We start from the raw sequence: 18,500 nt of genomic DNA on the forward strand, positions 1-18,500 counted from the left end.
AATGGAAATACAACATACCAAAACTTATAATATGCAGCAAAAGCAGTTCTAAGAGGGAAATTCAGAGCAATCAATCCCTACATTAAGAAGAAAGAGCTTAAAGAAACAACCTAACATTACACTCCAAAGAATTTTTTAAAAATAAAACAGAACTAAGCCTGTAGTGGAAGGAAGGAAATAACAAAGACCAGATTAAAAAAAAAAAAAAATAGGGACTTCCCTGGTGGCACAGTGGTTAAGAATCTGCCTGCCAGTGCAAGGGACTCAGGTTTGATTCCTAGTCCAGGAGGATCCCACACCCCTTGGAACAAGTAAGCCCATGCACCACAACTACTGAGCCTGTACCCTAGAGCCCGCAAGCCTCAACTGCTGAGCCCACTCACCACAACTACTGAGTCCGTGTGCCTAGGGCCCGTGCTCTGCAACAAGAGAAGCCACTGCAATGAGAAGCCCACACACCACAACGAAGAGTAGCCCCCGCTCACCGCAACTAAAGAAAGCCCATGCACAGCAATGAAGACCCAATACAGCCAAAAATAAATAAATGTATTATTTTTCTTAAATGACATAGAGACTAAAAAGACAATAGAAATGATCAATGAAATGAAGGCCTGCTTCTTTGAAAAGATAAACAAGATAGACAAGCCTTTAGCTAGACTCATCAAGAAAAAAGAGGACTCAAATAAATAAAATGAGAAATGAAAGAGGAGACGTTACAACTGATACCACAAAAATACAAAGATTCTACTATGTACAAAGAGACTGCTTTGTACAATTATACACCAACAAACTGGACAGCCTAGAAGATATGGAAAAATTCCCAACATCCACAAATCAGTGAGTATGATAGACCACAGTAATAAAATGATGGATAAAAATCATATGATCCATCTCCATAGATGCAGAAAAAATTTTGAGAAAATTGAACATCCATTCGTGATGAGAATCCTCAACAAAGTGGGTATAGAGGGAACATACCTCAATGTAATAAAGGCCATATGTGACAAGCCCACAACTAACATACTCAATGGTGAAAAACTGAAAACTTTTCCTCTAAAATCAGGAACCAGACATGGACAGCCACTCTTGCCACTTTTATCCAAGATAGTAATGGAAGTCCTAGCCAGAGCAATCAGAGAAGGAAAAGTAAGAAGTCACCCAAATCAGAAAGGAAGAAGTAAAATGTCTCTCTTTGCAGATGACATGATATTATATGTAGTATACTCTACGGACTTCACAAAAAAAAATGTTAAAACTAATAAATTTAGTAAAGTTTCAGAGTACAAAATCAATATATAAAAATCAGTTACATTTCTATGCACTAATAACAAATTATCAGGAAGAGAAATTAAGAAAACAATCCCATTTACAATTGCATCAAAAAGAATAAAATACCTAGGAATAAATTTAACTAAGAAATTGAAAGATCTGTACACTGAAAACTATAAAACATTGATGAAAGAAATTGAAGAATTTACAGAGAAATGTGTATATCATTCAAACATAAAGTCAAAAAGGAAACATAGTCCTTAAGTGAAACAATGGACTTAAGATATTTATACAGATCATTTCATCCAAATGCAGCAGACTACATATTCTTCTTAAATGCACATGGAACATTTTCAAGAATATACCATATGTTGGAACACAAAAGAGGTCACGATGAATTTAAATATTGAAATCATATCAGGCATCTTTTCCACCGCCATGGCATGATCAACTATCAATACAAGAAGAGAGCTGGAAAAATCACAAATATGTGGAGACTAAACAACATGCTACTGAACAACTATTGGGTCAATGAAGAAATCAAAAGGAGAAATCAAAAAATACTTGAACACAAATAAAATGAAAATGCAACATATCAAATTCTATGAGATGTAACAAAAGCAGTACTTAGAGGAATGTTTATAGCAATAAGGCCTACCTTAAGAAACAAGAAATATCTCAAATAAACAGTCTAACATTACACCTAAAGGAACTAGGGGGGAAAAAGAACAAAGTCTAAAATCAATATAAGGAAGAAAATAAAAATCAGAGCGGAAATAAATGAAATAGAGACTAAAAAATGCAATGGAAAAAAAGTCAATGAAACTGGTTCTTTAAAGAGATAAACAAAATTGACAAACCTTTAGCTAGACTCACTAAGAAAAAAGAGAATGTGTAGATAAATAAAATCAGAAACAAGGAAAAATTACAGCCAATATCACAGAAATACAAAGGATCATAAGAGAATACTGTGAAGAGCTATGCATCAACAAATTGGACAACCTAGAAGAACTGGATCAATTCTTAGAATCACACATTCTTCCAAGACTGAATCATGTGAAATAGAAAATCTGAATAGATCAGTCACTAGTAGGGAGATGGAAACAGTAATCAAAAACCTCCTAAGAAACACATCCAGGACCAGACAACTTATTTAAAGACTTAATACCAATTCTTCTCAAGCACTTCCAAAAACTAGAAGAGAAGGGAACACTTCATAACTCTTTTTATGAGGCCAACATTACCCTAATACCAAAACCAGACAAGAACAACACACAAAAAATAAAATTACAGGCCAGTATGTCTGACAAACATAGATGTAAAAATTCTCAACAAAACATTAGCAAACTGAATACAGCAATACATTAAAAGGTTCATACACCATGATCAAATGGGCTTTATTCCAGGGATGTAAGGATGGTTCAGTATCCACAAATCAATCAACATGATTCAACACATTAACAAAAATGAAGGACAAAAATCATGATTATATCAATAGATGCCCAAAAAACAGCATACGACAAGAGTCAACACCCATTTATGATTAAAAAAGAAAAAAACTCAATAAAGTGAAGGAGCATACATCAACATAATAAAAGTCATATGTGACAAACCCACAGCTAACATCATACTGAATGGTGAAAAACTGAAAATTTTTTCTCTAAGATTTGGAACAAGAGAAGGATACCTACTCTTGCCACTTTGCCACTCTTACTCAACATAGTACTGAAGTCCTAGCTAGAGCAATTAGGTAAGAAAAATCCAGATTGGAAAGGAAGAAGTAAAACTGTCACTATTTGTGGATAACATGATTTTATATATAGAAAACCCTAACGATTCCACAGAAAAACTATTAGAAATAATAAATGAATGCAGTAAAGTTGTAGGATACAAAATCAGCATACAAAAATCTGTTGCATTTCTGTACACTAAGAATGAACTAGCATAAAGAGAAATTAAGGAAACATTTCCTTTTACAATCACAACAAAAAGAATAAAATACCTCATAGTAAATTAATCCAAAGAAGTGAAAACTATAAGACATTGTTGAAAGAAATTGAATAAGACACAAAGAAATGGAAACATAGTCCATGCTCATGTTACAAAAATTAACATTGTTAAAATATCCACATTACCTAAAACAACCTATGGATTCAGTGAAGTCCCCATCAAAATACCAATGACATTTTTGATAGAAATAGAACAAAAAATCCTACAATTTGTATAGAACTGCAGAAGACCCTGGATAGCCAAAGCAATCTTGAGAAAAATTATCAAAGTGGAGGTATTACACTCCCTGATTTCAAATTATACTACAAAACTATAATAATCAAAACAGCAGAAAAACAGACATACATCAATGGAACGCAATTGAGAGCCCAGAAATAAACCCATACATACATGGACAATTAATTTACAACAAAGGAGCAAAGAACATACAATGGAGAAAGGACAGTTTCTTCAATAAATTGTGTTGGGAAAACTGGATAGCACAAGCAAAAGAATGAAACTAGGCCCTATCTTACACCATACACAAAAATTAACTCAAAGTGGATTAAAGACTTGAATGTAAAACCAGAAACCATAAAACTAGAAGAAAACATAGGCAGTATACTTTTCACATCAGTCTTAGCAGTCTCTTTCTGGATATGTATCCTTAGGCAAAGGAAACAAAAGCAAAATTAAACAAATGGGACTACATCAAACTAAAAAATTCTACACAGCAAAAGAAACCATCAACAAAATGAAAAGAAACCCTACCAAATGGCAGAAGATATTTGCAAATCATGTATCCATAAGTGGTTAATATTCAAAATTATAAACAACTCAACAATTTTTTTAAATTAAAAAATGGGCAGAGGATCTGAATAGACATTTTTCCAAAGAATATATACAGATGGCCAACAGGCACATCAGAAGCTGTTCAACATCACTAATTCAGGAAATGCAACTCAAAACCACAATGAGATATCACCTCACACCCATTAAAATAGCTATTATTGAAAACAATAACAAGTGTTGGAGAGGAGATGCAAAAAAGGGAACCCTCATACACTGTTGGTGGCAGTGTAAGTTAGTGCAGCCACTGTGGAAGACAGTATGGAGGTTCCTAAATACATTAAAAATAGAACTGTCATATGATCCAGCAATTCGACCTTTGGGTATTTATCCAAAGCAAACAGAATCCCTATCTCAAAAAGATACCTGCACCTCCATCTTTACTGCATTGTTATTTACAATAGCCAGGACATGGAAACAAACTAATTATCCATTGATGGATAAATGGATAAAGGAAATGAGATATATATGTGCTATAGAACATTATTCAGTCTTAAAAATAAGAAAATCTTGCTACTTGTGACAACATGAATTGACTTTGAGTCCATTGTGCTAAGTGAAACAGGTCAGAGAAAGACAAATACTATATGATCTGACTTACCTATGCAATCTAAAAATAATCAACACATAGATACAGAGAACAGATTGGTGGTTGCCAGAGGTAGGGGTTGGTTAGTGGGTAAAATGCGTGAAGGTGGTTGAAAGGCACAAATTTCCACATATAAATCCTGGGGATGTAATATACAGCATGTTGATTATAGTTAATAATATTGTATTGTATAGTTGAAAGTTTCTAAGAGAGTAGATTGTAAGAGTTTTCATCACAAAAAAATTGTACAGTGTGTGGTGATGGATATTAACTTAACTTATTGTGATAATCATTTCACAAAATGTACACATATCAAATCATTATGTTGTATACCTAAAACTAATACAATGTTATTTGTCAACTATATCTCAATTAAAAAGAAAAACGCATGGAAAGTTTTAAATAGCTATGAACACTTTGTGAATAGGACAAGAAAAAAAACAATAAAATAAAAGACAATTTTAGGTTATTTCAAAGAGTTAAAGTAGTTAAAGATGAAACTCAGACTTCCGGGAAAGATGGCAGAAGAGTAAGACGCGGAGATCAACTTCCTCCCCACGGATACACCAGAAATACAGCTACACGTGGAACAACTCCTACAGAACACCTACTGAACGCTGGCAGAAGACCCCAGACCTCCCAAAAGGCAAGAAACTCCCCACATACCTGGGTAGGGCAAAGCGGAGAGATTCCCGCACAGAGGATCAGTGCCGAGGGGCACTCACCAGCCCGAGAGGCTTGTCTGCTCGCCCGCCGGGGCGGGCGGTGCTGGAAGCTGAGGCTCAGGCTTCGGTCAGAGTGCAGGGAGAGGACTGGGGCTGGCGGCGAGAACTCAGCCTGAAGGGGACTAATGTGCCACAGCTAGCCGGAAGGGAGTCCGGGAAAACTCTGGAGCTGCCGAAGAGGCAAGAGACTTTTTCTTCCCTCTTGGTTCCCTGGTGTGCGAGGAGAGGGGATTAAGAGCGCTGCTTAAAGGGGCTCCACAGACGGGCGCGAGTCACGACTGAAAGCGCGGAGCCCAGTGACGGGCGTGGGACGCTGGGGCTGCTGCCGCCGCCGCCAAGAAGCCTGTGTGCGAGCGCAGGTCACTGTCCACACCGCCCTTCTGGGAGCCTGTGCAGCCTGCCACTGCCGGGGTCCCGGGATCCAGGGGCGGCTTCCCTGGGACAGTGCACGGCGTGCCTAGGGCTGGTGCAACGTCACGCCAACCTCTGCCGCTGCAGGCTCGCCCCACACTCCGTGCCCCTCCCTCCCGCCCAGCCTGAGTGAGCCAGAGTCCCCTAAGAGGCTGCTCCTTTAACCCTGTCCTGTCTGAGCGAAGAACAGACGCCCTCCGGCGACCTACACGCAGAGGCGGGGCCAAATCCAAAGCTGAGACCCAGGAGCTGTGAGAACAAAGAAGAGAAAGGGAAACCTCTCCCAGCAGCCTCAGAAGCAGCGGATTAAAGCTCCACAATCGACTTGATGTACCCTGCATCTGTGGAATACATGAATAGACAACAAACCATCCCAAATTGAGGAGCCAGGAGTCAGTGCTGTGCCTCTGAGGTGGGAGAGCCAACTTCAGGATACGGGTCCACAAGAGACCTCCCAGCTCCACATAATATCAAACGGCGAAAATCTTCCAGAGATCTCCATCTCAACACCAGCACCCAGCTTCACTCAACGACCAGCAAGCTACAGTGATGGACACCCTATGCCAAACAACTAGCAAGACAGGAACACAACGCCACCCATTAGCAGAGAGGTGGACTAAAATCATAAAAAGTCCGCAGACACCCCAAAACACACCACCAGACGTGGACCTGCCCACCAGAAAGACAAGATCCAGCCTCATCCACCAGAACACAGGCAGTACTCCCCTCCACCAGGAAGCCTACACAACCCACTAAACCAACCTTAGCCACTGGGGACAGACACCAAAAACAACGGGAACTACGAACCTGCAGCCTGTAAAAAGGAGACCCCAAACACAGTAACATAAGCAAAATGAGAAGACAGAAAAACACACAGCAGGAGAAGGAGCAAGATAAAAACCCACCAGACCTAACAAATGAAGGGGTAATAGGCAGTCTACCTGAAAAAGAATTCAGAATAATGATGGTAAAGATGATCCAAGATTCTATTTCCCAGATCCAAAATCTTGGAAATAGAATAGACAAAATGCAAGAAACAGTTAACAAGGACCTAGAAGAACTAAAGATGAATCAAGCATCGATTAAAAACACAATAAATGAAATAAAAAATACTCTAGATGGGATCAATAGCAGAATAACTGAGGCAGAAGAACGGATAAGTGAGGTGGAAGATAAAATAGTGGAAATAACTGCTGCAGAGCAAAATAAAGAAAAAAGAATGAAAAGAACAGAGGACAGTCTCAGAGACCTCTGGGACAACATTAAACACACCAACATTCGAATTATAGGGGTTCCAGAAGAAGAAGAGAAAAAGAAAGGGACTGAGAAAATATTTGAAGAGATTATAGTTGAAAACTTCCCTAATATGGGAAAGGAAATAGTTAATCAAGTCCAGGAGGCACAGAGAGTCCCATACAGAATAAATCCAAGGAGAAATACGCCAAGACACATATTAATCAAACTGTCAAAAATTAAACACAAAGAAATTATATTAAAAGCAGCAAGGCAAAAATAACACACAAGGGAATCCCCATCAGGATAACAGCTGATCTCTCAGCAGAAACTCTACAAGCCAGAAGGGAGTGGCAGGACATAATTAAAGTGATGAAGGAGAAAAACCTGCAACCAAGATTACTCTACCCAGCAAGGATCTCATTCACATTTGATGGAGAAATTAAAACGTTTACAGACAAGCAAAAGCTGAGAGAGTTCAGCACCACCAAACCAGCTTTACAACAAATGCTAAAGGAACTTCTCTAGGCAAGAAACACAACAGAAGGAAAAGACCTACAATAACGAACCCAAAACAATTAAGAAAATGAGAATAGGAACATACATATCAATAATTACCTTAAATGTAAATGGACTAAATGCTCCCACCAAAAGACACAGATTGGCTGAATGGATACAAAAATAAGACCCATATATATGCTGTCTACAAGAGACCCACTTCAGACCTAGAGACACATACAGACTGAAAGTAAGGGGATGGAAAAAGATATTCCATGCAAATGGAAACCAAAAGAAAGCTGGAGTAGCAATTCTCATATCAGACAAAATAGACTTTAAAATAAAGACTACTAGAAGAGACAAAGAAGGACACTACATAATGATCAAGGGATCGATCCAAGAAGAAGATATAACAATTGTAAATATTTATGCACCAAACATAGGAGCACCTCAATACATAAGGCAAATACTAACAGCCATAAAAGGAGAAATCGACAGTAACACAATAATAGTAGGGGACTTTAACACCCCACTTTCACCAATGGACAGATCATCCAAAATGAAAATAAATAAGGAAACACAAGCTTTAAATGATACATTAAACAAGATGGACTTAATTGATATTTATAGGACATTCCATCCAAAAACAACAGAATACACATTTTTCTCAAGTGCCCATGGAACATTCTCCAGGATAGATCATATCTTGGGTCACAAATCAAGCCTTGGTAAATTTAAGAAAATTGAAATTGTATCAAATATCTTTTCCGACCACAATGCTATGAGACTAGATATCAATTACAGGAAAAGATCTGTAAAAAATACAAACACATGGAGGCTAAACAATACACTACTTAATAACGAAGTGATCACTGAAGAAATCAAAGAGGAAATTAAAAAATACCTAGAAACAAATGACAATGGAGACACAACGACCCAAAACCTATGGGATGCAGCAAAAGCAGTTCTAAGAGGGAAGTTTGTAGCAATACAATCCCACCTTACGAAACAGGAAACATCTCGAATAAACAACCTAACCTTGCACCTAAAGCAATTAGAGAAAGAAGAACAAAAACATCCCAAAGTTAGCAGAAGGAAAGAAATCATAAAAATCAGATCAGAAATAAATGAAAAAGAAATGAAGGAAACGATAGCAAAGATCAATAAAACTAAAAGCTGGTTCTTTGAGAAGATAAGCAAAATAGACAAACCATTAGCCAGACTCAGCAAGAAAAAAAAGGGAGAAGACTCAAATCAATAGAATTAGAAATGAAAAAGGAGAAGTAACAACTGACACTGCAGAAATACAAAAGATCATGAGAGATTACTATAAGCAACTCTATGCCAATAAAATGGACAACCTGGAAGAAATGGACAAATTCTTAGAAATGCACAACCTGCCAAGACTGAATCAGGAAGAAATAGAACATATGAACACACCAATCACAAGCACTGAAATTGAAACTGTGATAAAAAATCTTCCAACAAACAAAAGCCCAGGACCAGATGGCTTCACAGGCGAATTCTATCAAGCATTTAGAGAAGAGCTAACACCTATCCTTCTCAAACTCTTCCAAAATATAGCAGAGGGAGGAACACTCCCAAACTCATTCTACGAGGCCACCATCACCTTGATACCAAAGCCAGACAAGGATGTCACAAAGAAAGAAAACTACAGGCCAATATCACTGATGAACATAGATGCAAAAATCCTCAACAAAATACTAGCAAACAGAATCCAACAGCACATTAAAAGGATCATACACCATGATCAAGTGGGGTTTATTCCAGGAATGCAAGGATTCTTCAATATACGCAAATCAATCAACGTGATACACCATATTAACAAATTGAAGGAGAAAAACCATATGATCATCTCAATAGATGCAGAGAAAGCTTTCGACAAAATTCAACACCCTTTTATGATAAAAACCCTGCAGAAAGTAGGCATAGAGGGAACTTTCCTCAACATAATAAAGGCCATATATGACAAACCCACAGCCAGCATTGTCCTCAATGGTGAAAAACTGAAACCATTTCCACTAAGATCAGGAACAAGACAAGGCTGCCCACTCTCACCACTCTTATTCAACATAGTTTTGGAAGTTTTAGCCACAGCAATCAGAGAAGAAAAGGAAATAAAAGGAATCCAAATCGGAAAAGAAGAAGTAAAGCTGTCACTGTTTGCAGATGACATGATACTATACATAGAGAATCCTAAAGATGCTACCAGAAAACTACTAGAGCTAATCAATGAATTTGGTAAAGTAGCAGGATACAAAATTAATGCACAGAAATCTCTGGCATTCCTATGTACTAATGATGAAAAATCTGAAAGTGAAATCAAGGAAACACTCCCATTTACCATTGCAACAAAAAGAATAAAATATCTAGGAATAAACCTACCTAAGGAGACAAAAGACCTGTATGCAGAAAATTATAAGACACTGATGAAAGAAATTAAAGATGATACAAATAGATGGAGAGATGTACCATGTTCTTGGATTGGAAGAATCAACATTGTGAAAATGACTCTACTACCCAAAGCAATCTACAGATTCAATGCAATCCCTATCAAACTACCACTGGCATTTTTCACAGAACTAGAGCAAAAAATTTCACAATTTGTATGGAAACACAAAAGACCCCGAATAGCCAAAGCAATCTTGAGAACGAAAAATGGAGCTGGAGGAATCAGGCTCCCTGACTTCAGACTATACTACAAAGCTACAGTAATCAAGACAGTATGGTACTGGCACAAAAACAGAAAGATAGATCAATGGAACAGGATAGAAAGCCCAGAGATAAACCCACGGACATATGGTCACCTTATCTTTGATAAAGGGGGCAGGACTGTACAGTGGAGAAAGGACAGTCTCTTCAGTAATTGGTGCTGGGAAAACTGGATAGGGACATGTAAAAGTATGAGATTAGATCACTCCCTAACACCATACACAAAAATAAGCTCAAAATGGATTAAAGACCTAAATGTAAGGCCAGACACTATCAAACTCTTAGAGGAAAACATAGGCAGAACACTCTATGACATAAATCACAGCAAGATCCTTTTTGACCCACCTCCTAGAGAAATGGAAATAAAGACAAAAATAAACACATGGGACCTAATGAAACTTAAAAGCTTTTGCACAGCAAAGGAAAGCATAAACAACACCAAAAGACAACCCTCAGAATCGGAGAAAATATTTGCAAATGAAGCAACTGACAAAGGATTAATCTCCAAAATTTATAAGCAGCTCATGCAGCTCAATAACAAAAAAACAAACAACCCAATCCAAAAATGGGCAGAAGACCTAAATAGACATTTCTCCACAGAAGATATACAGACTGCCAACAAACACATGAAAGGATGCTCAACATCTTTACTCATTAGAGAAATGCAAATCAAAACTACAATGAGATATCATCTCACACCAGTCAGAATGGCCATCATCAAAAAATCTAGAAACAATAAATGCTGGAGAGGGTGTGGAAAAAAGGGAACACTCTTGCACTGCTGGTGGGAATGTGAATTGGTACAGCCACTATGGAGAACGGTATGGAGGTTCCTTAAAAAACTACAAATAGAACTACCATATGACCCAGCAATGCCACTACTGGGCATATACCCTGAGAAAACCTTAATTCAAAAAGAGACATGTACCAAAATGTTCATAGCAGCCCTATTTACAATAGCCCGGAGATGGAAACAACCTAAGTGTCCATCATCGGATGAATGGGTAAAGAAGATGTGGCACATATATACAATGGAATATTACTCAGCCATAAAAAGAAATGAAACTGAGCTATTTGTAATGAGGTGGATGGACCTAGAGTCTGTCATACAGAGTGAAGTAAGTCAGAAAGAGAAAGACAAATACTGTACGCTGACACATATATATGGAGTTTAAGGAAAAAAAATGTCATGAAGAACCTAGGGGTAAGACAGGAATAAAGACACAGACCTACTAGAGAATGGACTCGAGGATATGGGGAGGGGGAAGGGTAAGCTGTGACAAAATGAAAGAGCGGCATGGACATATATACACTACCAAACGTAAGGTAGATAGCTAGTGGGAAGCAGCCGCATAGCACAGGGAGATCAGCTCGGTGCTTTGTGACCGCCTGGAGAGGTGGGATAGGGAGGGTGGGAGGGAGACGCAAAAGGGAGTGGTTATCGGAACATATGTATATGTATAACTGATTAAATTTGTTATAAAGCAAAAAATAAAAAAATAAAAAAATAAAAATAATAATAAAAATAAAAAAATAAAAATAAAAAGAAGAAACTCAATCAGAAGTTTTAGGAAAAGATTCTTATGTGACTTATAATCTAAGTTGTGAAATTTTAGAAATAGACTAATCTAATCTAGTCCTTTTGTTTTCAAATGATGGAAATGATATCATTACCAGGTCAAAATAACACAGCCAATTATTGGAAGAGCATGATTTGAACTCTCATGAAATATAGGCCTTCAACTCTTTTTTTTTTTTTTAAAGATGTTTGGGGGTAGGAGTTTATTAATTAATTTTTTTATTTTTGCTGTGTTGCATCTTCGTTTCTGTGTGAGGGCTTTCTCTAGTTGTGGCAAGCGGGGACCACTCTTTATTGCGGTGCGCGGGCCTCTCACTATCGCGGCCTCCCGTGTTGCGGAGCACAGGCTCCAGACGCGCAGGCTCAGTAGTTGTGGCTCACAGGCCCAGTTGCTCTGCAGCATGTGGGATCCTTCCAGACCAGGGCTCGAACCCGTGTCCCCTGCATTAGCAGGCAGATTCTCAACCACTGCGCCACCAGGGAAGCCCATAGGCCTTCAACTGTTTATTCCAGTTTTCCATGCTTTTCCACTGTTTATGTTTCTTATCTAACCACTTGGTTTAAAAGTGGCCTGAGGGCCTCCCTGGTGGCACAGTGGTTGAGAGTCCGCCTGCCGTTGCAGGGGATACGGGTTCGTGCCCCGGTCCGGGAGGATCCCATATGCCGCGGAGCGGCTTGGCCCGTGAGCCATGGCCGCTGAGCCTGCGCATCCGGAGCCTGTGCTCCGCAACGGGAGAGGCCACAACAGTGAGAGGCCCGCGTACTGAAAAAAAAAAAAAAAAAAGTGGCCTGAAAGGGCTTCCCTGGTGGCGCAGTGGTTAGGAGTCCGCCTGCCGTAGCAGGGGACGCGGGTTCGTGCCCCGGTCTGGGAGGATACCGCGTGCCACGGAGTGGCTGGGCCCGTGAGCCATGGCCGCTGGGCCTGCACGTCCGGAGCCTGTGCTCTGCAGCGGGAGAGGCCACAGCAGTGAGAGGCCTGTGTACCGCAAAAAAAAAAAAAAAAAAAAAAAAAAAAAAGTGGCCTGAAAATTTACAATGATCTCTGAAAGACCCTTCTACTTTAAATTGACACTGTTTATCAATGAATCAGTTAACAGCTGAGCTCTCTAAACTCTCCCCACTGCTGTTGATTTATGAGAGACCTGTTTTACTTTAAAACTTATAGACTTCCTGAGAAGCAAGAGTTTAAACATCTCAACTCATGAGTGCCTTATGTGTTAGGCTTTTGAACATAGATATTACTATACTAGTCATTTTTAATATGCTATCTCATTGAATTCTTAGAACTGTAAGAGATATGAAAAAGTTGAAGTTAGAGGAAGAAGATAATTTGGCCAGTATTTCTTTAAAGTGGCTAATTTATTCTGATTTCATGTTCAGTGCATTTTTCAAATCCCGTGCACTAACCATTATGATAAAAACCTCAGCCAGAGTGAGTGCCCAATTTGTATAACAATTGGTGAATTTTTAGCTATAACAACTTTATTCCTAAAACAGCTGCTCACATATAAAGTACAATGATTGATCTTTGTTGTTGAATGTATTTAAACCAACTATCATTCTAATTTAGTACTCATCAGGTTTCTCTTTCCTTTCAGGCCTGTATGTGGAATCAGAGGGAAAACTCTTATAATTAACTTGCCAGGTAGCAAGAAAGGATCTCAGGTAAGCTATCTTGAGATTTATATGGTTTAGTGTAAGAAATTTTGGCCACTGTGAGAGCCAAACAAAAAGTTGGAGCACTCCACAAGACTACCTTCACTTCTGACACCAATTGCAGTTCAATGCCTTCCCAAAACCACCCTCAGTTTCAGTAATTCACAAGATGGATTCAGAGAACTCATTGAAAGGTGGTATACTCGTGGTTATGGTTTATTACAGGGAAAGGATACAGATTAAAATCAACCAAGGGAAGGAGTACATAAGACAGAATAAAGGAGAGGTACCAAATGGAGAGCTTCTAATATCTTCTCCCTGTGGAATCATGAACACATTGCTCTCCGGGCATCAGTGCGTAACAACACAGGCATTATTCCTTATCAGGGAAGCTCTAAGCCCTTAGCACCTGGAGTTTTTATTGAGGCACATCATATACTGCCCATATACCTGTAGTCTCTAACACTTTCCAAAGGCAAAATTGATACCACATTTCCCAAAGCCCCCATCATAAATCACACTGTTAGACTGTCTGGTGGCCAGAGTTTCCAGACAAACAAAGACACTCCTCCTTTCATTTCCCAGTAACTGAGGACAAAGGCCAGACTCTCTTTGGGTAAGGTTAATTCTTTATTACACAAGCTACCCCCTGGCCTCTGGCCAAGGCTTTCTTGCAACAAAACAATCATATTTGTATGGCTGGCCATCTGTATTTAGTATGGCATGTATATTATAGACACAACATCAGTAGCAGTGTGAATATGCCTAAGATTTGGAGGAGCCAGAGTGGGATAGGAGTAGATTTAGAGAAACAGGTAATTCGTCCTCTAAAGCCATTATACAAATTTTCGTATTTTTGTACTCATTTCCATCTTGATCTACTATTATTTGTACCCTGTGATACATTCTCACAGAACTATTTACCATAGAAATTAGCTCTCTTGCTCAGGCCAATCATTTCCCATTGGTATTGCATATTGAGGAGGCTTTAATTCAAATTCCCAGTATATATGACCATCAATATCAGCATTATAATCTTACTAACAATGCCTGTATTATAACATATCATAATATATTAGTAAATATACCTTGAAAAATAAGAGTCAAAAGATACTGGCACATTACTGGAGTCCTACACAGACATTAACAGTTATCCTAGTCGTCATCACATCATATGATCAAAACATGTCCCAGAGCAATGTTCCTCAGTTTTACAGACTTGTCAGGTTCCAAAAGCAGGAGTAGTCTCAGCAACATATGGCTTTTCCCTTTCTGGCATCTGCTACAGCTGAGCCAAGAAACAATATCATCTTTGTTCTAAGCTTCTCTTGAGACACCAAGGTAATACTGGATTTCCCTTGTTGCATAACGCATTTACTCATTCCTTTACCTTCAACTGCCATTCCTCCTTCTCTCCCTTTATACTCAGACATTTCCTTTGAACATCTTTGAATGAGACCATTGGTTTGGCCACTGGGCTGGCCCAGATTGCCATCAGTAATACTAGTTTAGCGAGTACTTCCCACTCAGTCCATTTCATTCATATAAGATAAGGTTAAGGTTACATAGTTACCGAGCTAGTAGGCAGTCTGAAACACCAGGCAATATAACTTCATTTACTGTCAAGCCCAATTTGACCAGATGGAGTAAGACATAGTCTACACCATCAGGCCCTTAGGAATTCTGACATAAAGATTTAAAAGTATAGTTACAGTTTGGGCTTAAGAATCATCCCTGCTTCTGGCACCCACAGTTGCAGCCCTGGTCCTAGGACCATTGCATCAGGTAGAAAAGAAGAAAGTTGAGGTGACGTGGGGAAAAACAAAAAAGGTTAATCATAAAGAGAAAAGTATAGTTATACAAGCATCCTTTGCCATCCCCTCTTCCCAGAAAAGTAGAGGAATCTGTCTAGAAGGAACTCTCACTTAGCCTCCCTATTGTTGAGTGTGATCACACACTAATGAAAGCGTCATGACTTTATCTCCTCACATTTTAGACAACAAATATTTCAATTGCCCGTTTCCATTTTCTATCATATTATTGCTCTGAGGATGAAAGTGTTCCTTGGTCTGAAGAAGTGTGCCTCCATGGTCATTGATACAATATCTTCTGTTCTGGTCCTTTTATAGTACATTGAACATTTGCATCTACTCTGGGATAAGCAAAGCTCATACCAGAGTAAGTGTCTATACCTGTTAGGACCCATTTGTAGCCTCCAGGGACTAAAAGCATCAGTCCAACGTGACAGCTATGTGTAGGACTTTTCCCCTGTGGAATTTGCTGCATAGCCCTCTGCCTCTCTGTCTCTCTTTTTAGCAGACAAAACAGTTCTTATTGGCATTTTGTGTCTCAGAGTGTAAGAGGAATATATCTAGATTCAGCCCATCTCTGCCTTGCTACAGACCTCCAGTGTCCACTCATTTCATGGACCCAGGTGGCCATGTCAAGCACGTACACCAGGATATCTGCTCGCCAGTACCAATCAACTTCCAGTTCTGGAAGGGAGTTCTTCTTGTGGGCATTAACATAATCTACTTTAATATGCCCCTTACGTTCCCAGAGTGATTTCCACAGGGCCATGTCCCATATTCCTTTAATAGACCAGTTTTCCATTGCCCATCTGCCTGACCATACGGCCAGGCCATTTGGACACTTCCCGTGACTCAGTAAAAACCCAAACATAGGGGCAAACATGTAGTTCAGCCCATCGAGCTGATTTGTTTTTACCTTCTTCAATCAGAGTGGCGGCCTTCCAAACAGGATGCTGTCCCTTCACCTTGGAATTGCCATCCATAAACCAAGCAGCTCTTTGTTGATCAATAGAAAGCTGTTTATAGGGCACCGCCCAAGTGGCCCAAGTGGCCATAGGATCCAGCAGCTCCTCAGGTGGTTCCGAAGTCAGCCCTAGGTGAAAAGAGGCTGCCTGCTCGTGAGTACCTCCTTGCATTCTCCTGGTAGCATGATTCTATATGCAACATTTCCATTTTATTATGGAACTCTCCTGGGCATTGCCGTCCCCATTAGAGCTTTTCTCTGAAATTACCCAAGACCTTTTGGATATTTCAGGTTTTAGGATTATTTTGTGTCCTTTAGTCATAAGGGCAGTCTCAGTTAAAGTCAAATAGCAAGTAGTAATTGTCTCTCAAATGGAAATTTTCTGGTCCAAAATCCCAGCAGTTGTTGTTGGGTGGCACTTACAAGTTTTTGCTATAAGCCCAGTCTGTACTCCACACAGGGCTTTTGTACAGCAAATTAATGAACTGTGTGGGCCCATTTAGCATGTCCAGTTATATTGGTGGAAGAGTGGATTTACATGCCTGCTGTTTTACAATATGAGGTAGGGGACGAATTCTCCAGTCAGACACAACATCCATGCCCATAATACATTCAGGTAAAGGAGATTCACCACTTCACATAAAATTCACTTTCCAAACATTCTGATTCTTATCCAAACATTCACCTTAATCCCATCAACTATTGCATTCCTATATCTTCCCATTCTAACTGTACCCCCTCCCCCATTAGGATTTCAACAGGTTGTAGAATCACAGTACATGAAGCTCCCATGTCAAGGAGTCCCAGAAAAGTCTCTTCTCTGTCTCCTGATGATTTTAGCCATTTGTGTGCATATGGCCTTGGAGTTCTAAGGCCTGGATTGGGTCAAGGGATCCAGACCCTTTTGTCAGACCTTATATTGATTAGATTATGGGTCCATCACTTAAGGTGATTCAAGGTAAGGTTTCTTTGCTTCCTAGCTTTTTTAATTCCTCCAAACCAGGGTAAATAGAGATTTGTTTAGGACCCCTTAATGTTAGGAGACCAGCAGGGTCTCCAGTCTGTCTATTCAGCCCATAGCAGTGCTTCTTTAAGACCTCTGTTTTGTCCCCATCAGTGCTCACTTTTTTCATACATTGCTTAATAACCATTTAAATATTTCCACCCTGCTAGGACAAGTCCCTTGAATCTCTTATTTCTTTTTCCCCATTTTCTTATGAATCAGTCCAACTTTATTTACTGTTTATTGCTTCAACATAAATTTTTCCTTGGGAAGCAGCTCTGAGGCCAGCAGCTATATGTCAGACCATTCAGAATCCAAACTCGGCCCAGCCTCAGGATCCACCCCAACATTCTCCATTACTTTTGTTTTAGCTAGTACAGATACCATTAACCAAGAAATTGTGTGTTTACTTTGTTTTTTATCATTTTGTATTTCTTGTGCTTTGACGTAACTTCTTAGGAGTTAGATCTTTCATTTTAAAACTTCATTGCTAATTTTATCTCCAGTAACTAATTACAGTACAGCTGCAGTTCCATACTGTGGGTGACCCTGTGTTCATCTAGGCTCTAAAGATTCGTTATCCCCCACCCTCTTTTCCTTCCTCTTCCCAGATCACAAGTTTCAGTGAGTCAGGGTCTTTCTATCAAATCCCACTTCTTAACACCAACTGTAAGGAGTTTTGACCAGCTGCAGAAGTTAGCCAGCTACAAAGTTGGAGCACTCCATAAGACTGCCCTCATTTCTGACACCAACTGCAATTGAGGGGATTTCTAAAATCACCCTCACTTTTAATAATTCACTAGGACTCACAGAACTCACTGAAAGCTGTTATACTTATGGGTATGTTGTATTACAGGGAAATAATACAGGTTGAAATCAGCCAAGGAAAGAAGCACATATGGCAGAGTCTAAGAGAGGTACCAAACAGGGAACTTCTGGTCATCCTCTTCCAGGGAATCATGGAAGCATCACCTCCTCTTAGCCACAATATAAGACAGTATACACAGAGTATTGGTAACTATGTACATTCTCCTTTGCCTTTGGTGTTCAGAGTTTTTATTAGGACTTGATCATATATTGCCCACATGGTTGACCTTTAGTCAGCCGTTCCTAGTTCTTTCCAGAGGCAAAACTGATACTGTGTTTCCCAAAACCCTCATAGTAAACCACATTGTTAGACTGTTCAGTGGC

The 18,500-nt window shown here is 39.4% G+C and overlaps 1 protein-coding gene across 9 annotated transcripts in view; it reads left to right on the forward strand.

Moving 5' to 3' along the window:
- GPHN (gephyrin) overlaps positions 1–18,500 on the forward strand; it is a gene marked incomplete at both ends in the record, with an annotated part of 652,555 nt that overhangs the window by 388,457 nt on the left and 245,598 nt on the right. For all 9 annotated transcript variants that reach the window (XM_079700388.1, XM_079700393.1, XM_079700386.1 and 6 more), the window contains one exon: positions 13,474–13,540. In XM_079700388.1, coding sequence (XP_079556514.1) covers positions 13,474–13,540 — 67 coding nt within the window. The remainder of the gene's footprint in view (positions 1–13,473; positions 13,541–18,500) is intronic.

Source organism: Hyperoodon ampullatus (assembly GCF_949752795.1).
Source record: "Hyperoodon ampullatus genome assembly, chromosome: 3".
Lineage (NCBI taxonomy): Eukaryota > Metazoa > Chordata > Mammalia > Artiodactyla > Ziphiidae > Hyperoodon > Hyperoodon ampullatus.